Source organism: Pongo abelii, chromosome 9 (genome assembly GCF_028885655.2).
Source record: "Pongo abelii isolate AG06213 chromosome 9, NHGRI_mPonAbe1-v2.0_pri, whole genome shotgun sequence".
Lineage (NCBI taxonomy): Eukaryota > Metazoa > Chordata > Mammalia > Primates > Hominidae > Pongo > Pongo abelii.
In genome coordinates this window covers 120,107,556-120,130,747 of record NC_071994.2, presented here as the reverse complement: position 1 = coordinate 120,130,747, position 23,192 = coordinate 120,107,556, and the positions used below count along the sequence as shown (strand labels likewise).

The 23,192-nt window shown below is 41.2% G+C and overlaps 1 protein-coding gene across 8 annotated transcripts in view; it reads left to right on the top strand.

The window, feature by feature from the left end:
* Window positions 1-23,192, top strand: part of SIK3 (SIK family kinase 3) — a 254,200-nt gene that overhangs the window by 197,559 nt on the left and 33,449 nt on the right. For all 8 annotated transcript variants that reach the window (XM_054525136.2, XM_054525133.2, XM_002822519.4 and 5 more), the window contains exons 5-7: window positions 2,705-2,829; window positions 3,641-3,764; window positions 22,991-23,109. In XM_054525136.2, the coding sequence (XP_054381111.1) occupies window positions 2,705-2,829; window positions 3,641-3,764; window positions 22,991-23,109 (368 nt within the window). The remainder of the gene's footprint in view (window positions 1-2,704; window positions 2,830-3,640; window positions 3,765-22,990; window positions 23,110-23,192) is intronic.

Sequence of the window (23,192 nt, the reverse complement as noted above, 5' to 3'; positions counted from 1 at the left end):
CTATAATGATTCTATTTGTGGTCCTGACTGCCACACCCCTTATGATCATTAAGTTAATTTTAGAACCTTGGGAGGGACAGCTAGGAGGCAGAGGCTCTCGTTGCTGGCCAGCTGCCATTGTCTGTTTGAGAAGTCTCCAGTAGTCAGGAGGTGACGAGAGGATTGGCCCAGTTATTTTATTGCAGTTTAATTTCGTGACCCTTTCTTGAGTCTCTGCTATGTATTAGAACCACTGTGTAGAGACTAGGATAAATAAAACGGTATCTCCTCCATTTACTAATTAGTGGATGGTATAAACACACAATACAATTAAGTGTAATATAAGGCAAAGGCTGGGCGCAGTGGCTTACGCCTGTAATCCCAGCACTTTGGGAGGCCGAGGTGGACGGATCACCTGAGGTCGGGAGTTCGAGACCAGCCTGACCAACATGGAGAAACCCCGTCTCTACTAAAAATACAAAAATTAGCCAGGCATGGTGGCGCATGCCTGTAATCCCAGCTACTTGGGAGGCTGAGGCAGGAGAATCGCTTGAACCTGGGAGGTGGAGGTTGCGGTGAGCCAAGATCGCGCCACTGCACTTCAGCCTGGGCAACAAGAGTGAAACTCTGTCTCAAAAAATAAATAAATAAATCATATATAATATATGTATATGGCAGAGCACTAATGGGATGTAGAGGCATAAACAAAAGGCTGTGGAAGCACGGAGGAGGAAGCCATTGACATGGTGTTTTCTGGTGGAAATCAGTTAAGCCTTCATACAGGAAGTAATATTTGACTGGGCCTTGAAAATGAGTGATATTTTAAAGATGGAAAAGAAAGGAAAAGGCATGGTACAGAGAGGAAATAGCATATGGAAGGCATGTAAACACAGGATGTGAATAGTCTAGTGATGCTAGCATGGCCAGGGATAAATTGGAAACATAGGATGGAGCTGGGTTGTGAAGGGCCTTAAATGACAATGCTGAGATGAAGACTCTTCTGTAAGTAGAAGGGAGCCAGCCCATGTTTTTGAGTGAGGAGGTAACAGGATCTGGTTTGTGTAACTTTGTGCTATGAATGGGTGGCTTAGGGGAAAATGAAATAGGAAGTAAGCAATAGCATCAGTCAAGCTAGGGATGATAAGAGTATGAACTGCAGTGATAGAAATGGAAATAGAAAAGAGGAGGTGGATTCAAGACACATGGAGTTGAAGCAGTAAGAGTTTTATTACCAGCTTGAAATGGGAAACAAGAGGGAGAAAGGACTTGAAGATGACGCCAGTGTTTCTAGTAACACAGGTGGTGATGTCACTAATGAGGGTAGAAGCACTGAAAGCGCAGGTATGACTTTGGAAAATGGTGGGTTTGAGGTATTTCTTCCCAAGCAAGTATTGGGGATTCATGCTAGGAACTTAAGAGCGGTACCAGGGCCAGACATATAAATTTGGGGTATTTATATCAAATGCTGGTAGAAGTGGTGAGATTAAAAGAGTTAGCCCTGAGAAAACATAGAGCAAGGAGAGGCGGTTAAAATCAGCAGAGCCTACTGAAAAAACCTGTAGAAGGTAGAAAGAAGGAGAGCAAATAGCAAAAGGAGAGTTGTCAACAAGAGTAAAACTGGAAAAGAGAGGGACGGGTTTCAGAGAGTAGGTGGGTGCTTAACATTTTTAGATGCTGTGATTGCAGGGAACATGGTGTCCCTGGGGCATGAGGGATTTCTAGCCTGTCACATGGGTATACATACATAAATAAAAGCATTTCTACACCAAAGACTCAATCCTTTGGCCGGCCATCCTTGCTCATTGTCTTAGTGTAGCTCCCGAAGACTCATCCCTGCTACCTCCCATCTCCTGCCTCTTGTAGTAGTAGGAGAGGGAGAGAAGAAGGGAGGAAAATTGAAACACAAGGAGAGTTAAAATTAAAATGTAAGCATTCTTGCTTCAGTTTGTAAATAAGTTGCATATTCTTCCTTTTGAATAAACTACTTAATTATAATAATATCACTTTGTCTAATTTTTAAATGGTCATAGATGTGTTTGTCATAAGAAGTTAAAATAACATAAAAATTCTGGGTCCAGCTGAGTAGGCTTACATGTGTTTCCTGATTCTAATGTGGTCTTAACATCATCCAGTTTCTTTTTTTTTTTTTTTTTTTTGGAGACAGAGTCTTGCTCTGTCGCCCAGGCTGGATTGCGGTGGCGCCATCTCGGCTCACTGCAATCTTTGCCTCCCGGGTTCAAGCAATTCCCCTGCCTCAGCCTCCTGAGTACCTGGGACTACAGGCGCACACCACCACGCCCAGCTAATTTTTTGTATTTTGGTAGAGAGGGAGTTTCACCATGTTGGTCAGGATGATCTCCTGATGTCATGATCCGCCCACCTCGGCCTCCCAAAGTGATGGGATTACAGGCATGAGCCACTGCCCCCAGCCCCATTTGCATTCTTAAAGGAACAAGTACCACTCGCTTTATTCTGCCTAGGTTTACGAAGGGAGCAGTACTATTTCTGCTGACATAAACTGATCATGTTTATCTTTGTATTTCAGCTCATCTATATCTCTGTTTCACTATTATTAAGTGTCTGGCTATGTGGTTTTTAAATGTTCTCTTTTTGCATTTAATATTCAGACTTAATGATTTGGAATCTTTAGTGATTAGAGACTAGTGTTTGCTCAGTTACAATAAAAGGTTACAATAATATGAATTATGTCCATTTGCCTTTCTAGATTTTGGTTTCAGTAACCTCTTCACTCCTGGGCAGCTGCTGAAGACCTGGTGTGGCAGCCCTCCCTATGCTGCACCTGAACTCTTTGAAGGAAAAGAATATGATGGGCCCAAAGTGGACATCTGGGTAAGTAACTGCCTTCTCTTATACCCCACAGCATTAGCTACCCTTGGTTGATGACAGCTATTTGCATCCTGAAGGATACATAATGATGCACATGAATTGAGATCCTGGTCACCTGTTCTTTCAAGTCCCAATTCCTGTGCAAAGTCTTTTTTTGTTTTTTTGAAACAGAGTCTCACTCTGTTGCCCAGGCTGGAGAACAGCAGCGTGATCTTGGTGCACTGCAGCCTCCACCTCCCAGGTTCAAGCGATTCTCCTGCCTCAGCCTCCCAAGTAGTTGGGATTACAGGCACAAGCCACCACACTTGGCTAATTTTTTGTATTTTTAATAGAGACAGGGTTTCACCATGTTGGCCAGGCTGGTCTCAAACTCCTGACCTCAGGTGATCCTTCTGCCTTGGCCTCCCAAAATGCTGGGATTATAGGCATGAGCCACTACACCCGGCCTACTTGTGCAAAATCTTTCCTCCAATACTTACCTTGTGGACTGAGCCACAGATTTCAAATTTCCCCTTTGCATCTGCAAAAGAACCCCAAGGGCCAGCTTGGATGGGGGCCGTTGCCAAGAACAGAGATAATTTCTACTGTGGCCACTTACCTTATCCCCAGAGAAGGAGTACTGAGAAAAATGCAGGATGTTACCCTAAATTAATGCCTAGAAGCAAAGAAGATTGTTAACTGTTCTAAGATGGAAGAAAAAGTTTGTTCCATAATCGTATGCATGACTCACCATCATCTGCATACACACACCACAGTAGTCTTTTTTGTTTCCCCTGATGCGATTAATTGTATATCCTCTCTGTTTGGGATGCAGAGCCTTGGAGTTGTCCTCTATGTGCTTGTGTGCGGTGCCCTGCCGTTTGATGGAAGCACACTGCAGAATCTGCGGGCCCGCGTGCTGAGTGGAAAGTTCCGCATCCCATTTTTTATGTCCACAGGTAAGGGAGTCACTAGCACACAGCTATGAATGGGTTCATGAAAGTTAGACCCACTCAGTTATCCCAGGAATTTAGTGATGGAATATAAACGGCCCACTTACAACCTTTTTTAACTCCAGCTTGCTGACCTGATGCCTCCAGGGGGCAAGGTTCTGTAGAAACAGTATACAGGTTTTGGCATCAGAGAGCCCTACATGGGTTTGAATCTGGGCCCTAAGTCTGTCTCAGCTTTAGTGTCCTCATCTATAAATTGGCTGAGAGTTTTGTGAGGGCTGCTATTACTGTAAGGATTAAATGAGATAATGTATGTGAAGACTCAGTAGGCCCATGGCATAGCAGTAATGCAATAAATGTTTTTGTTTCACTTCTGTCTTCCTACCCTTTTTCAGGATATTTCCACTTATTGGGTTCTCATTGCAACGTGGTTTTAAATGCCAAGGATAAAGTAGTCTTTGCATCTTAGTCTTGCTACTGCTTCATTTCCTATTTCTGTGCTCTTTGTCCTCCAGAATCAAATTTAAAAAATGTTATTTAATGAGTGGGCAGTAAGGTAGGCAGGTCTTGGAAAAATTTAACACTGAAAATAGATACAGGATACTCAGAATTAACAGTATTTTATCACCATTTATTTACACATAAGAAGGGAACATTTTAGAGACAATGCAAAAAGTCATATAGTTTTGCTTAATCATCTGTTCTCATTTTAAGGAAGAACATACGTCCACTGGGTTGACAACAAAGTAGAAGCCCATGGTAACTGCATTTTAGAACAAATAAGTGAACCTTGGAGTAGATTTAACTTGTCTCCTTTGAACTGATAACTTCATAGTATAGAAGATGGTGCTAAATGCTGTGGGAAAAATAAAATAGAGAAGGAGTTAGGATAGTGGTTGGTAAGTTGCATGAAAACCCCTTCATGGAGAAAGTGACCTTTCAGCAAAGCCTGAAAGAAGGTGAGGGTAAATGCTGTGCAGTCCAGGGAAGAGCACCGCCCCCCCCCGGCTGTTGAGGGGTCAGCGCAGAGGCTGCGGGGAGGGAGCATGGCTGCATGGGAAGGAACGGGCAGGAGGCCTGCGTGCCTGGAAGGAAGGAGCGATGAGAGATGAGGAAGAGAGATGAGGTCAGAGAGGTAAGAGGGAGCTTAATTTTCGGGCCTAGTTAATGTAAAGACTTTAGATTTTACTCTGACTGAAGTGTACAGGATTGGAGGGTTTTGAGAGGAGTGATGTAATCTGAGTTTTGTTTTTTCCAAATTTTATGATGAAAAATTTCAAACATACAAAAAAGTTGAAAAATTTTGCGGTGACTTTGGTTTAAAAAAGATCACTTTGGCTGCTATGTTGCCGGTAGGCCGAAAGGTACAAAGGCTGAAGGAGGGACACCAGTTAGGAGGAGACTTTTACAATAGTCCAGATAAGAGATGTTAGTGGCTGGCTCCCAGTCTGGGGTGTCGAGGTGGAGATGGTAAGAAGTGATCAGATTCAAGAGATGCTACATACCATGTGTGGCAGGCACTGTTCAAAGCACTTCACAAACATTAACTCACTTCATTATTTTAACAACCCTATGAGATACATAAGATTATTGTCTCCATTTTACTGGTGATAAAACTGAAGCTAGGAGAGATTAGGCAATTTTCCCAAGATAACACCGCTACCAAGTGACTGAAGTAGAATTTGAACCCAGGTAGTTTGGCTCCAATAACATTTAGTGTTGGACTTGATATGAAAGAAAGACTCCAGAGTTTCTATCCTGAGCAAATGGAAGGATGGATTTACTGCCAACTGAGATGGGGATGACTGGGGAAGAATACTTACATTTTGGAGAGATGTTTTAGACATGTCGTGTTTGAGGTGCACATTAGACATCATAGTTGAGATATTGAATTGGCAGTCACATTTAGGAGAGTTCTGGGTTGGGGATGTATGTTTGGAATCCCCAGTGTATAGATAATAGTTAAAGCCATGAGGTGAGCTCACTTTTTAGGCAGTGGTTACAGAGAAGAGAAGAGGTACATGGATTAAACTCTGGAACATACTGATATTTAGAGAACAAGCAGGTGAAGAGGTATCATAAGAGTTGCTGGTGAGGTAAGCCAGAGGGCCTGCTGTCCTAGGAGACAAGTGAAGAAACTGTTCCCAGGAGGAGGGAGGAGGGAGTGAGGAGCTGTGGGGAGTGAATGCTGCTGCCAAGTCAGGTAAGAGGACTGAGAACTGAATGTTGCATTTAGAAATGTGGAGACCATTAATGATTTTGTTTCTTTTTTATCCCCCCACACCCTCGCCTTCCTAGATCATTAATGATTCTGAAGTACACTTTTGGCAGAGGAACAGGAGCAAAAGCTTAATCATGTGGTTGCAACAAAAAAGGAATAGAAGGAAAATAGACAAAGGGAGTAGACAACGCTCTTTCCAGTTTACTATAAAAGGAAGCAGAGAAGTGGTCCAGTATTGCTCTGGCCAGGGTCACCAGTGATCTCATTATTGGTCAACTGCATATCCTTAGTCTTTTTCTTAATCACTGCCCAGCAGTGATTAACACTTCACCCTTCCCCTCCCTCCCTCCCTCCCTCTCTCCTTTCCTCCCTTCCTCCCTTTTTTGAGACTGGGTCTTGCTCTGTTGCTCAGGTTGGAATGCAGTGGTGTGATCATGGCTCACTGCAGCTCGACCTCCCAGGCTCAAGTGATTCTCCCTTAGCCTCCCAAGTAGCTGGAGCTGCAGGCACACACCACTATGCCTGACTAATTTTTTTTTTTTTTTTTTTGGTAGAGATGGGGTTTTGCCATGTTGTCCAGGCTGATCTTAAACTCCTGAGGTCAGGCAATCTGCCTGCCTTGGCCTCCCAAAGTGCTGGGACTACTGGTGTGAGCTACTGTGCCCTGCCTCTTTAGAGTTATATTTTAGAGCAGTTTTAGATTCACAGCAATATTGAGTGGAAGGTACACAGTTTGCATGTACCCTCTGTGCTGTCCTACCTCCCTCCCCTGCTGACCGCTGTCATTATCCATGTGCCCCACCAGAGTGGTATGTTTGTTACAATCAATGAACATGCATTGACACATTATCAACCAAAGTCCATAGCTTACATTAGGGTTTTCTCTCAGTGTTACACATTCTGTGGGTTTTGATAAATGTATAGTGACATGTATTCACCACTATAATATCATATAAAATTGTTTCACTGTCCCCAAAATCCTCTGTGCTCTGCCTGTTTATCCATTTCTCCCTAACCCCCTCCAACCACTGATCCTTTCACTGTCTCCACAAGTTTTTCCTTTTCCAGAATGTCATATGGTTGGAAACATACAGCATGCAGCCTTTTCAGATTGGTGTTTTTCAAATAGTAATATGCAGTAAGGTTCCTCCATGTCTCTTCATAGCTTGAGAGCCCGTTTCTTTTTAGCACTGAATAATATTTCATTGCCTGGATGTACCACCCTTTATCCTTTCACCTACGGATGACTTGGTTGCTTCCAAATTTTGACAATTATGAATAAAGCTACTGTAACATCTTTGTGCAGGTTTTTGTGTGGACATAAATTTTTAATTCATTTGGTTAAATACTAAGGAGCACAATTCCTGGATCATATGGTAAGAGCATGGATAGTTTTGTAGGAAACTGCCAAACTGTCTTCCAAAGTGGCTATGCTATTTTGCATTCCTGCCAGCAATGAGTGAGAGCTTCTGCTGCACCACATCCTTGTCAGCATTTGGTGGTGTCAGCATTTTGGATTTTGGCCACTCTAATAGGTATATAGTGGTATTTCATTGTTGTTTTAATTTTTAATTCTCTAGTGATGTATGAGGATGAGCATCTTTTCTTATGCTTATTTGCCATCTATATATCTTTGTTGAGGTGTCTCTTCAGGTCTATTGGTCATTTTTAAATTCAGGTTGTTTATTTTCTTATTGTTGAGTCACTCATTACATTTTAAAACACTTTTTCTGATTGCTTCTGAGACGCCATATTCTCCAATTTTCCTCCTGTCCTCTGGGAGCACCTTCTCCGTCTTCTCTACCAGACTTATTTTTCTCTGCTCATCCTTTAGATCTTTTCATCTTTACAACATCTTTCTGGAGCCATGTTATTTACTGCCATAGCTTCATTGATCACTGTGGTGATCAGTCCTCAATTAACTTTTTGGCCCGGACCTCTCGATCTAGGGCTACATATCCAAGTATTTGCTAACCATTGTCTTCACTTTCATGTGTTGAAGTCAGATCAATGGAGACATATTCAGAAATGAACTTAACTTCCCCCTCCCTAGATTTGCTCTATTCTGTATTTGCTGCCTTAGTGAATAGCATCACCACCTGACCAAGGCCAGCACAAGCCTTGATGTTTCCTCTCTCACCAATGCCACAGCTGATCAGTTACCAAATCCTGTCAATTCAACCCTCCATTCATGTAGCCACTTCTAAGACCATACTATCATCTTCCCTTGCCTCAATTAAACAATAGCCAATTATATGGATTCCTGGCTCCAGTCTTGTCCCCCTCTAATCCATTGTCAACTTTGCTACACGAGTAATCTTTCCAGAACACAAACATATAAATAAATAAAACATACCACACACACACATACACGTACATTTTCTCTCTCTTTCTCTCTCTCTTACTTAAACACACAAATCTGATTATATCATTTTCTAGCCTGAAACTTTTCAGTGGTTTACCATTGCCTCTAAGGTAAAGTTTACTCCATAAGGTGGCAAAGCATTGGCTTACAAACATTTTGGGCTATGATAAGAAAAAAGTACATTTTATACTGTGACCCAGAACACACATATATAGATACAAATGAACAAAAGCTTTGTTTGCTTGATTTTAGAGATGGGGTCTTGCTATTTTGTCCAGGCTGAACTCGAACTCCTGGGTTCAAGTGACCCTCCTGCCTCAGTCTCCCAAGTAGCTGGGACTAAAGGCGTATACCACCATGACTGAAAACAAAAGACTTTTTTTTGAGACAGAGTCTCGCTCTGTCGCCCAGGCTGGAGTGCAGTGATGTGATCATAGCTTCCTGCAATCTCCAGTTCCTGGGCTCAGGCAGTCCTCCCACCTCAGCCTCCCAAGTAGCTGGGACTACAGGCAAGCACCAGGCACCATCATGCCTGTCTAGTTTTTAAAATTTTTTTATAGAGATGGAATCTCACTCTGTTGACCAAGCTGGTCTTGAATTCCTAGCCTTAAGCGATCCTCCCTCCTTGACCTCCATGAGCCACTGCGCCCAGCCAGCAAACAATTTTTTTAAAAAAGCAAAACTTACCTTACTATGTACAGTGCATTTCAATATATTTTATTCTATTCCATTTTAAAAAATGCTGATTTTGACTTACTAAATTGATCTGTCTGCTATTTCAGAAACAATGACATAGAAATACCTTTATAACCTGACTCCTGCCTAGCTCTTCAGCCCCAGCTCCCACTCTCCCACCAGTCACCCTAATTTTCTTCTCATTCCGTGAACAAGTTCTGTTTTCTGGAGCATTTCCCACTGCCGAGAATACATCTTCCTTATCCCACCCCACTCCACCCACTCCTGTATTCTAGAATTTAGAATAAAAAGATTGGATAGAAATAAGAATCTAGATAATTTCTATTCACTCTTCATGTCTCTAAACTTTCTCTTATCATGGTGCTTACCAAGCTTTATATTGTAACTACTTCTTTCATTGTATGTCTTCCACACCAGACTGAACTTAGTGAAAGTACAGATGAAACATGTCTTTTTCACAACTGCCAATAACCTACCCCAGGATCTGGTGTGTAGTAGGACTTAGTAAATATGAAATCTGAATGAGAACCACCCCACCCCCAGTGGCATTTGTTTACATTTAGAATAAAATTCAAGGAGTCATTATTATTATGGCCTAGAAGGCACAGCTGTCATTGCCTCTTCTTTGGTCTCATTTCCTATTACTGTTCACCTCCGGTTCCGAGCTCCAGCCAAAGGGCCTTCCTTGCTGTTTCTCAGACTTGCCAAACACATACATTCCCCTCAGAGAGGAGTCATAGGTCCCCTCAGAGATCCTGGCTACCCCCATCATTCTCTTTCTGTAATTCTGCTTTTTCTTCATAGCACTTATTTTATTGTCTCCTCACCTCCTATCACCACTTGACCATGATAAGCATTTGGTTTTTCTTTACTGCTATGTTCCCAGGGCTTTGGACGGTGCCTGAGTTCTAGCAGGCACTCAGTAAATATTTGTTGAATGAATTAATGCATAGGGTTGTTAGAATACTGACTCCAAAAGCCTCTCTGGAGAGTACAGTCTTATCCAAATCATAATATCAGTAGTAATATCAAGAAATTACATTTGTTTAGGGCTTTTGAGTTTATAAAATAATTTCTTTTTTAATAGTTTTATTTTTTGAGACAGGATCTCTGTTGCCCAGGCTGGAGTGCAGTGGCGTGATCTTGGCTCACTGCAGCCTCTGCCATCTGGGCCCAAGCCATCCTCCCACCTCAGCCTCCTGAGTAGCTTGGACTACAGGCGCACACCACCACGCCCACCTAATTTTTGTAGTTTTTCGTAGAGATGGGATCTTATTATGTTGCCCAGGCTGGTCTCGAACTCCTGGACTCAAGCAGTCCGCCCACTTCGGCCTCCCAAAGTTCTGGGATTACAGGTGTGAGCCACTGCACCCAGCCAATATATTTTTTAAAAATATTTCAATTTTTCAATTTTTATATTTTTAGTGACAGGGTCTTGCTCTGTCACCCAAGCTAGAGCCTAGTGGTGTGACCATAGCTCACTGTAGCCTCAAACTCCTGGGTTCAAACAACCCTCCTACCTCAGGCTCCAAAGTAGCTAGGACTATAGGCCTGTGCCACCATTCCAAGCTAATTTTTTAAAAGATTTTTTGTAGAGATGAGTCTCACTACATTACCCAGTCTGATCGTGAACTCTTGACTTCAAGCAGTCCTCCCACCTTGGCCTCCCAAAGTGCTGGGATTATGGGCAGAAGCCAGCATACGCAACCTAAATTATTTTCTTTTACTTAATCTAATTTGAGCTACATAACTATATTTTAGAATAGGTAATAGCACATATTTTATCATCTTGCTGAAGTTTTGGAAGTTGAAGTTTAGAGAAATGAGTTAACTTGCCAAAGCCACACAGGTAATAAGTAACTAAGTCAGTATTCAAATTCAGTGTTTGTTTTACTACACCATACTGTTGCAAAAAGAGCAAGATAAACCACTTCCTTTACTTTTCCAATGTCCACAGTGTTTCCTGTGAGCAACTTGGATCTCTTCTATCCTCCACCCCCATCACCTCACACCATGGCAAGAGATTCTTACTGAGCCCTTCCCAGAGCCGACTTCAGACAGGGAGTCCTAGAAAACAGCTAAGCATGCTGCCAGCCACATTGTCTGTTAGTGCTTAGAAATAAACTAACAGTCTAACTGCTTAGAACTATTATTTGTAATGTGACGTTAGTTAACCTGAAAGCTTCAAGACTCAGAGAGAGCCAACAGGATTATCCTAAACGTAGTCGCTCTTTAATCCCAGTTAAATAATTCCCTAAGTAGCAATAAAAGTTTTTGTATGATTAGTACAGAGAATGAGAAACAACCAGTGTAGGAAATGAGTAGATACTTGCTATATTACCAATATGATCTCTCTGGCCCTTGGTAACATACATGTGCTTGGCATTGCCGAATGTCATAGGCCTAAATCCCAAGGCCCGTTAGAGGATACTTCAAAAGGATAAGGCATAGCAGAAAATGAATTCATCGGTTGTTTAGGCTTTTCTTAGCTTAGACAACCTTCAAGTACCAGAAAGTGTCAGGTGAAGGAAGTTTAGAGTCTGTCCCTGAGTCCTTTTTCTGCTTACGCCTCCTGTTTCTGGGCACAGTTGTATCTCAGTAGACCTGGAGCATAGTCTTCTGATGGAGGCGAGTGCTGGCTGCTTTTCAGCCTGTGAGGCCAGCTGCTATTGCTGTATTACAGGAGATAGTGTGGTTGAGGGAATTCCTTATGCACAAGATCCTTCCTTTTCTCAGCTGTTGTCATAGGCTTGAGCTGATTTTATCTGTTTTTTTTCCTGAAGGATCTAGAAACTCCAGCAGAGCTGGTATAGTGTTCTAAATGATCACTTGGAAGACCAGAGGGCAAAGGCTCTACCGTGTAGCTGCTTCTAGCTAAGTTGAATTCCAGAGTAGCTACATACAGCTGTGTGGGAGGCCATGCTCTGCAAATGGATATAGTTAGCTCAAGAATTCTAAGCTGCTCTCTATTGTCAGTAATGTGTGGAATGAAGTATCCTCACAATTCGTGGATATTTCTATGCCTGGTGTTGTTTGTTTGATACAAGTTTCCTTTCATAGGCATCCCGAGATGTACTAAAGACATATATTTTCAAGTTGGAATGACAGTGGTATACATTTAAAAGAGGCTTTATTTGAGGCTAGGTTGATTGTATACCACCTAGTTTTTATAATTACGTATGTATCTTCCTCCTCTCCCCACTAGAATGTAAGCCTCTTGATTATCAGAGCTGTGTTTTACACATCAATATCTTCCATAAAACCTGACAGCCCCTGGTAAGACATAAGCATTCAGTAAGTGTTTCTGAATGAAAAACTGAATCATCACTACTTAACTATGGAATTTTATATCAGACTCTTGTTTTTTTTTTTTTTGAAACACATTTTGCCTCCCAGGCTGGAGTGCAGTGGTGCGACCTCAGCTCACTGCAACTTCCGCCTCCTGGGTTCAAGTGATTCTCTTGCCTCAGCCTCCTAGGTGGCTGGGACTACAGGTGCGTGCCACCACACCCAGCTAATTTTTGTATTTTTAGTGGAGACGGGGTCTCGTCATGTTGGCCAGGCTGGTCTCGAACTCCTGGCCTCAAGTGATCTGCCTGCCTCGGCTTCCCAAAGTGCTGGGATTACAGACATGAGCCACCGTGCCCTGCCAGACTCTTATATTATTAACATGATCTAAATTATTTATTCATCAAACCACTTGGTTTTATATACTTTTTTTTTTTTTTTTTTTAGTGTAGAAACAAGAATTTCATCATGTTGCCCAGGCTGGTCTTGAACTCCTAGGTTCAAGCAGTCCGCCTGGCTCCGCCTCCCAAAACGCTGGGATCATAGGCATGAGCCATCACGCCCAGCCATGGTTTTATGTAGTTTTGTTATATGAGTTATTGTGAAGGTGACCAAGTCAAATGACTTTTAGGTGTAAAAGGGTGTTTTGATCTACTGTAAAGTTTGCTTCCTATGCCTTAAGTAAAATAAGTTTGATCCAGGCCAGTGTTTTTGGATTAAACTTCTCAGAGCATCCCAAAGAGCAGTTTGATAAAACCCTGAGTCTAAATTATAGAAGGATTAAAAGTTGAAACTTGCTGTTTTCTTGAGCTGTTGTGGAAGGTGAAACCTGGCCTGGCTTCATGTGTTGGCAAATGTTTCCTCTGACCTGCCCTTCTACCGATGGATGCAAATAACTTAAATATTTTGAGCACCAGATTCATTCAATATATTTTTTTAACAACATACTTAAAGCCTAGTTTACCCTATTCCCCTGTTGTACCACCTGCTAGCAGACATACTAAGATCGTTTATTTAACTGAAGGAAAATTAATTCACAGTGAAAAAACTGCAGCGTTAGTGAGGGCATAGAGATCTCTTGTGGACAATATTTTTGAGTCTTTATTGATTAGACTTCATTGTGACTTAATTAATTGTAATACTGCATGAGCATTTTATCACTGGGAACGCAAAACCCAGGCTTACATAATGCTTCTGATGGAGAATGTACCCTGCAGCTACTGCCAAAAAGCTTCTACTTAGAGGCAAACAACTCTGCCCTGATTGGCTTACTCATCAAGAACCACGCAGCATCTTGCTTGGCTAAAAGCACTTTGTTTAGAACCAATGGGGCAAGGGATTAAATTGGCTCACCCACCAGTCTCCATATACTGAGGGGCTCAGAGTCCTCAAAGCAGTTTTCTCATACCTTTTGAGACATACTGCACCGCCAGAGAGAAAAATCTATGTAGTGCTTTCATGTCAGTGAATGTAGAAATCACAACTGATGTCAGAAAAGAAGTTAGAACTACTTCAGAGTGAAACAGGCCAGCCGTGTTCATTCCCATGACCTAACATAACTAAAAACCAGTAGATAAATATTGGTACTGCCCTATTTATTATTAGCCTTTTCAAACCAGCTGTCTTCCTGGCTTATGGCAACCCTAAATAGAAAAATAAAAGAAGGACATTCCAAGTGGAAAGACTTCAGAGATATGGATAATAGTCAACATTTATTAACCACTTTCTATGTATCAGGCACTGTTGCATTACCTTATTTAATGTTCAAAACAACTGTCTGAGGTAAGCTGTTTTATGAGGTAAACTGTATGAGAGGTTACTTGATAAATAAGAAAACTGAGGCATGATAAGGTTAAGTAACATGCCCAAGATGCACATCTAGTAAGAGGCAAAGCTGAGATTTGAACCCAGGCAGTCTGGCTTCAGAGACCATCTAACCATATGTGTTTGTATTTTCATTCTCAATAAATACATAGTAAGTTACTCCAAGAATCAAGAGAGTCATAGAATGGATATATTTGTCTGCATCGGGATTACTTATTGAAAAAAGAGTAGCAGGAACTCTGTATTGGACCCGGAGGCAGAATTTTCTTAAACTGTAATGACTGATACTAGGAGTCAAAAGATACTAGAATGTAAACCACAAGATGGACAGCCTCCTGTAAAACAGTATAGCAAGCCAGGGTCTTTTCAGGGTTGGGCTAGAGCTAAATCTTGGCATCCCTACCCTTTAGGCCAGGATTTCCTGATTTTTGAATTTTAATTCTGGCAGCATGATGCCCACCTAGAAAAACTGATTGAAAGTAAGGAAGTTCAAGAAATAGGTGTTATTTTTCTAATAAATGGATATATATGGGTCAAAACCTTTTCTTTGTGGTCTGTCTCAGGTTGATAAACTTGTTAAAACTGAAGAGAAAAGCCTCTCAGTGCATGTTTATTGATTCCTAAAGAAACTTTTCTTATGGACTCCATCTCTATTTGCAAAATTGTTCCAAGCCATCTCCCTATGGCCTCTATGTTCAGTCACTGAAAGTGTCTCACAGAATTTAGAGATAAAAAGAACTTTATTTCTATTCCAGGATATTCTGATTACAATAATTTGCAGAAACCACTAGGGTTGGAATTTATAGTTAAATGGATAATTCTCCACTTTCTTTTCTGATATCTTACTGTTGGAATACCATTTTTGGAATTTTACTGAAGTGTGGGACTTCCATTTTTCTTCCCCAGAGCAACTGAAAATAAATGTTTCAAAACATGACAGTTTTTTCTTAGTGCCATTGTGTCAAGAGAAGCTAATCTCAATGCTTATTTTTTATGAGTCAGATCTTACTACAGTCAGTACTGTCATAGATTAAGTTCCAAGGTTGTGTATTTTCTTTGTTTGTGTAAAACTGTGGCATTGACTACATCCTTGTCGGGCATGGTGGCATGCGTCTGTAATCCCAACAATTCAGGAGGCTGAGATGGGAAGATTGAGGCCAGGAGATCAAGGTAGCCAGCCTGGGCAACATAGCAAGACCCTGTCTCTAAAAAATAAAAATAAAAAAATAGCCAGATGTCACTTTGGGAGGCCGAGACGGGCAGATCACGAGGTCAGGAGATCAAGACCATCCTGGCTAACACGGTGAAACCCCACCTCTACTAAAAATACAAAAAATTAGCTGGGCGTGGTGGCATGCACCTGTAGTCCCAGCAACTTGGGAGGCATATTATCATTTACGAGGCAGGATAATCGTTTGAACCCGGGAGGCGAGGTTGCAGTGAGCCGAGATCGCACCGCTACACTCCAGCCTGGGTGACAGAGTGAGACTCCATCACAAAAAAAAAAAAAAAAAAAAAAGCCAGATGTGGTATGTGCCTGTAGTCTCAGCTACTGGAGAAGCTGAGGCAGGAGGATCACTTGAGCCCAGGAGTTCGAGGCTACAGTGAGCTATGATTGCACCCAGCCTGGCCAACAGAACGAGACTCCATTTCAAAATAAATTAAAAATAAGTAACTAGTCCTTTAACTTGGTATTTATAAATGTTTATTTCTATTATAGCAGTAATGTGTCAAAATTTAATGTATAGAATAAAAGCATTCCAATCCTTATAACACTATTGTTCTAGCAGTATCCAAAATAACAAAATTTCAGTGCAACAACAAAATCCCTGTATTTTGTATTATTATAGTTAACATTTATACAATCTCTGAATGTATCTGTAGGTTAGCACATTTAGTGTATGTTATTTATATATACAAATGTCTTTTTTTTTTTTTGAGACAGTCTCACTCTGTCACCCAGGCTGGAATGCAGTGGCACAATCTCGGCTCACTGCAACCTCTGCCTCCCAGGTTCAAGTGATTCTCCTGCCTCAGCCTCCTGAGTAGCTGGGATTACAGGCACATGCCACCATACCTGGCTAATTTTTGTATTTTTAGTAGAGACTGTGTTTTACCATGTTGGCCAGGCTGGTCTTGAACTCCTGGCCTCAAGTGATCTGCCTGCCTCGGGCTCCCAGAGTGCTGGGATTATAGGCGTAAGCCACCATGCCAGGCCCAAATGTCTTATTTTGAGGACCATTTGTCTCTTTGTTTACATTTTTAATAGTGACTATGTTAAATAAACAGGTTTGACCTTAGCTGGCAGTTGACATTGACGGTGTTTCTTGAGCATATTAGTAAAACATCATTTTTAGGGCTTAGTCCACAAGCAGAGTGAAGATTCCTAACTCTGGCTGGCTTCTTATCAAAAGAAGGTATCTTGGCAGAAAACACCCCTGGTTTCTTATTGATTTACTTTTTAATTATTTCTGCAGGGATCACAGCACTGCAAGATAGTCACACTGTTCTGTCCATGTTATAACAAGATCAGGACATTATAACAGACTTTATTTTCTTTTCATGAGGAAAAACAGCATGTTTTGTGTGCAGTTTGTCTTTTAGGAAAAGGCAGGCAGCATTAAAGAGGTGCTCTCAGACAAACATTTGTTAAATCCAGAACATCTAAAATACAGGGATAGACTCTTATCAGAGCCATGTGGCTCCATCCTGAGATTGCTGTTGCAGGCCATCCATTGGTCTTGTTCTGTTTGCTATAATAGCATCACTTCTCCCCCAGGGCTGGTACCCGAGCTGGACAAAGTGAGTGGATAACAGCATCAAGCAGTGTATCGCATAGCATCCTTGTTCTGAAAACTTTAAGACTTTAATGTCATTTAACTTTTAAAAGGTTTTTGTCAAGTAATTCATTTTCCGTAGAAACATGTTTCAGAGATTTAATCACCAATTTATTTTTGTTTCCTTTTTAGATTTTGAAATTTAGAAAAAAATAGAACCCTCTTTGAAGTCAGAATTGTGCCAGAAGCAATTCATTACTAAGAAGTAAACATTTTTAAGAAGTTTGTTTAAATTATTGAAAATATAGAACTCTTGGGCTGAGTGCTTTGGAATTACCTTTGAACACACCTACCATTGACTGGACCAAGTACATAAGAAACTAGATCATCCCCTTCTTCTGAGCACCTGTAAGAAGCATGCACTTTCTTGCTTGCTTGCCTTCTGGTACACAGATGTCTTCTGTTTCCACCAGCTCAAAGCAGCTTTACGTGGTCAGAAAGAATCCATGACTCAGTTTCGTCTATGCCATTGCTCCCACAGAGCTGGAAAGGATTGTTTTGCCATGTTCTGTTCTTTGGTGTCACATGCAGGGTTTCAGGGACAAATGGCTTTCCCTCCTTCTTAGGATCAGCCTGAAGAGTCTGATGATCTGGTTTCCTAAATTTTTACCTATCTCCTCTTATCTTTGATCCTTGATTGGGGAAGCCTTCTGTTTCAAGCCTTCCATCATAGTCTTCATCACCTTGCAACAACCAGAGTATATAAATAAGTTTGCTCTACCACAGTGTATTTAATCCTCACCAGCAAAATTATGAATATGACAACGCTCCCCATTTAGTGTTCTCATGTCCCTGCCTCATTAATCCATCCAACTTGCCATCTCCCCTTAAAGCTGTTTTCCAGCTAGTTCTTGGTCTTTGCACCATCTATTTGCCTGGCCCATTTTGTACTAACCTAGCTTGTGGGTGATTCTGTCATGACGGAATCTGTGAAGATGACATGGCATTTGATCTGTCAGAGGAGAGAATTGTTTTGGTTTGTTTTCATAACCCAGAATACCAATAATGTGTTTATTTTAGGTACCATGTAGGTTAAGAGCTCCCTGGAGTAAGACTGACCAGAATTTGTATCCTGCTTTGGCCTCTTATTATCTGATCAAGTTTCTCAACTTCTCTGATTTTAAATTCCCTTTGTCTATAAAATTGAGATAATAGTATTGGGTTGGTTTGTGAAGTAGATGCTTAAATTAAAGGGTTTAGCACTTTGCCTATCATGTAAATGGTCAATAAATGTTAGTAATTATTAAATAATATTGTTGAATGAATTGCTCTATTAGTCTTTCATTCTCTTCTTCCCTATTTTTTTACTCTTTTCTATGTATCTTTCTCTCATTTTTGCTCTCTCAGTATGCCAAAGGGACATTAATATTTTCAGTCAAATCCACACGGCTTATGGAGAAGACTCATCTCCTAAGAATTGTTTTGGTTTGTTGTAACCACTTAGAGAAATTTGTTTATTATCAAGGACAAAAAAAAAGAAAAAAAAATGTTGCTTTTACAGATATGGACTCACACTGGCAATGTCAACTTAATTCTCATTTTAGGACCCTGCCCATACAGCAACTCTCTCCCCACAAAGTCATCCAAATGCCTGGCAGCGCAGCAGGGCAAGGCCTGTGCTGAACATCCTCTAGTTAACGTTCTGTTGGCAGATCAGGTTTCATGGGCCCACAGTGACTCTCACTGCGTAGACTGCTTGGCGTCTTGCATGGAGCAGATGAAAGCAGCTCTGAAGGGAAGCTGCTTCTCTGGCACACACAAGCAGAGGAGCATATTCTTGCATTGCCCAGAGTGGTTCAGTTTCATTTAGCATCAGAGGCCCTGCCTTTTGGGTGGGAGCAAATAATGGGGCCCTTTTATTTTTTATTTATTTATTTATTTTATTTTATTTATTTATTTTTTAGAGACGGGGTCTTGCTCTGTCGCCCAGGCTGGAGTGCAGTGGTGCGATCTCGGCTCACTGCAAGCTCTGCCTCCCAGGTTCACGCCATTATCCTACCTCAGCCTCCTGAGTAGCTGGGATTACAGGTGTGTACCACCACACCCGGCTAATTTTTGTATTTTTAGTAGAAACAGGGTTTTGCCGTGTTGGCCAGGCTGGTCTGGAACTCCTAGCCTCAAGCAATCTGCCCACCTCAGCTTCCCAAAGTGCTGGGATTACAGACGTGAGCCACCATGCCTGGCCAATAGGGCCCTTTTAGACAATAAATAGAGTACTTCTTGGCATCTGGAAAAGTTGATGTTTTGTTTAACGTGAGGGCTCCATCTTTCCACGCTTGTAAATTGAATGTCCTGTGGGTGATTGTGTTCTTAGGTTTGAGAGCATCTATTCCCCTCGTTTTCACCCTGTTTCCATGTTTTATGTAGAATGATGTCTTCAAATCTCATCTGAATTTAATTTCATGAACTACATGACACTTAGGAAATATGAGTTGATGATGATACTCTAGCTTTCTGCATTTTGTCATATTTTCCATCTGCGCCACATATGAAAAATGTTAAATTTCTGTTCCTTGGCACGTTCGATATTATGTAGGATAGTCAAGATTAAAAAGCTCTTGCCCTTGACACTGTAACCAACAATTGTTTTGGTTCTTAATCTGGAGCCTGTAGACACCGGGGTCTGGGGGATCTATGCAAGCTTCATAGGACATCCTTGAGTAGTCTAAAGTTACATGCAAGGTTTTGTGTATAAATTCTTGTGCAGATTTTTTTTTTTTTTTTTTTTTGGAGAATTTTCAAGGCATCTGAGGCCAAATAATGGTTAAGGATGGCCGAATAGAGGTTTCAAGATCCTGAAATTGAACTAGATATATCTTCTAATTAGGAATTATTATGGTAGTGTTTTTGGTTTGTTTTTTTGTGTGTGTGTTGTTGTTGTTGTTGTTTGCTTTTAAGGAAATTGCCTTGGAAAAAATCTGTTTTAAAGCAAGCCTGTAACTGAACACCATTCAGCTGTGGTCATCTTATGCACCAAATTGTGTGTGGAGACCAAAGGAAAACAGGAGAGTGCCATCTAGAGGCCTTAACAACAATTTGGTCCTAGCCTTCTCCCTACACAGGGGTCTTTAACAACTTCCTAAATTAAGAACACGTTTGTCCTCTTAAATGACTGCAAACCATAAACATATGTGTCAATGACATTTATAATCTATACAGGTGCTGCTACAGTTGTGGCTGTAGCCTTACTACTCTGGAAACATAATTTTAATAAAGCGTAATGTTGTAGATGGCATTTACTTTATTCTATAGGAATGTAGAAGTCTTTGAGATATACACTGCATTTGAATATAGTTTTAATTGTAAAGCAACAACAAATTGATGCCTGATGTAAGAAATCACTTTGATATAGGAACTTTGTTGTATTATCTTTTGAAGTTAGAGTAAATTAAAAATTAAGAGTAATTTATCTTAGTTACTTGTAGTATTCTTTTCACAACAGTAATATAGAATGGTGTTTGCCAAATGGTATAGAAATTGAAGAGTTGAATTCACCCTAGAAAAGTAGATCAATTTATATCCATGTGGAGATGTATAATAGGGTAGTCAAGAGCACAGCTTAGAAGTCCTAACTTTACCATTTCTTTGCCATGTTGAATATGTTAACTTTCAAAATCTTGTTTCTTCTTCTTCATTTATAAGTGGAGCTAATTATAGTCTCTAAATTAAGGTTGTTGTGAAGGTTAAATGTAATAAAGTTAGTAAGCACAGTGCTTGGTATATCAAAAGTAGTTTTTTGTAATAATGTCTTACTGTTGTTGTTATTTTCACTGACCAGTTTTGTTTTCAGGATGGTTGTGATTAAATAGAAGCAGAAAATTTAAAAAGCTATAGAAAATTTTATTTTAAAAAAATTTTCACAATTATAATCTCATTTGATTAAATACTCAACAAATATTTATTTACATATTCAGCAGATATTTATGCAGCTCCTAAGTGGCTAGATATAATAACCATTTTAGGTACTGGAGAGTTGATACTGGGTACAACAGAAAGAAAGACACGGGCCTTGCATTGCAGTGGAGGAGTCAGACAATAAGTAAATACATAAACAAGATGGTTTCCCAAAGAAATCATTTGTGTGAAGAAAATGAATGTGATGTAATACAGAGTGACTGGAGGCCCATCTTAGAGTAGATGGTTAAAGAAGAGCTTTCTGAGGAAGTGACATTTAAACTCTTACCTGAATGACAAGGAGCCAATCATATGAAGATCTGAGGAGTGGCCATTTCAGCTAAAGGAAAAAACAAACAAAAAAACACATGTAAAGGCCATTGGCTGAGAGTGTGTTAAACATGTGCAAAAACTAGAAATATGCATAGTGGCAGGAAACCAGGTCAGAGAGGGAAGCAGGGGGCCAAGCGCGGTGGCTCACGCCTGTAATCCCAGCACTTTGGGAGGCTGAGGCAGGCAGATCACTTGAGGTCAGGAGTTCGAGACCAGCCTGGCCAACATAGTGAAACCTCGCCTCTACTAAAGATACAAAAATTAGCCGGGTGTGGTGGCACAGGCCTGTAATCCCAGCTGCTGGAGAAGCTGAGGCAGGAGAATCACGTGAACCCAGGAGGCGGAGGTTGCAGTGAGCCGAGATCGCACCACTGCACTCCACAGCCTGTGTGACAGAGCGAGACTCTTGTCTCAAAAAAAAAAAGAGAGAGAGAGAGAGAGAGAGAAGTAGAAGCCTTGTAGGCCTAGGACTTTGGATTTCATTCTGAGGGTTATGGGAAGAGATTGGAGAGTTATAGGCAAAGTGGTGATATGCCCAAATTTATGCTTTGGAAAAATTCCTTTTGCCTCTCTATAGAAAACAGATTGTAATGGAGCAAGAATGGAAGCAGAAAGACTGGGTAGGAGACTTTTGCAGGGTGTAAGTCAGAAATGGTGGCTTGGATAAAGATGTTGAATTAATGGTTCAATGTTGAATTAGTGTTGGGGGATTCGGATCCCCCAACAACTCTACACCACAGGGGCAGGGTGGCATTGTGGTTAAGAGAACCAGGTGAAGAGTCAGGCTGTCTGGTTTGACTTAATAGCCATGTGACCTTGGACAAGTTTCTTTACCTCCCTGTGCCTAGTTTTTGCTCTTCCTAAAATGGGAACAATGATAGTACATTCCTCCTAGGATTGCTGTGTAGATTAAATGAGGAAATAATAATTGTAAAATGCTCAGAAGGTGCATCAATACTGCTGTTTTGGTATCATCATCACTGCCTTCATCACAACTATTACTGTCATCACCCTCAGTACCCACATTTTATAGATGAGAAAACTTAGAGGGTGGTTTGGAAATCAGAATATAGGTTTCTTGATTTTGAATCCATTGTTCTTTCTGCAATATAATCTGTAATACGAGCTCCCAGAGAAAAATTTCTATTGATCTGAATATCTGTAGCTCACAGCCCAGTTTTAAATACCTATGACTATTTAAATAACATTGAGAAGAAAATGACAAATAAGGCTAGCTGAATCCCAGGGCACAGGAGAGAGGTAGCCTGTGGCTCTCTCCCCACACACCTTGTGCCATCAGAAATTCAAGTTCCCTGAGTTTTGAAGAAGGGTATTGCACACCTAAGCCGAAAGCATTAGCATGCACATGGTGGTACCTTTAGGAGGATAGAACTGAATATTTTGAGAACCTTGTAAGATACTGAATCTCTTTAGAGGCCATTCTACTCTTCATTACTTGTGTTAAATGGGGCCATATACATAATAGAAATAAATGAAATCCATGGATTATCCCCAGACCTTTTCTGGTCAGCCTTTTGGTGAAGGCAATAACCAGACTACCATACTTGAGTTTCTTTTTCTCCACCTCTCTCTGCCTTTGCTTAGCCCCTTCTGGTGGCATAAGCAACAGAATAGGTAAGGATCAAAGAGCAAGAGAGACAAAATTAGAAGCAGGGAGTTGGAGAGCCTCCCTGCTGGCTTTGCCCCTGGTGCCTCTACTCCCCTGGTGCCTCCCCTCACCAGAGACTGAAGGCAGGCTGTTTGTCCATTGCAGAATGTGAGCATTTGATCCGCCATATGTTGGTGTTAGACCCCAATAAGCGCCTCTCCATGGAGCAGATCTGCAAGCACAAGTGGATGAAGCTAGGGGACGCCGATCCCAACTTTGACAGGGTGAGCTGGGAACCGCTGCTGCAGGGGACTCCTCTGAAAGCTGCTGCAGCCTCCTTTGCATGTGATTGTAATCAGGCCATAAC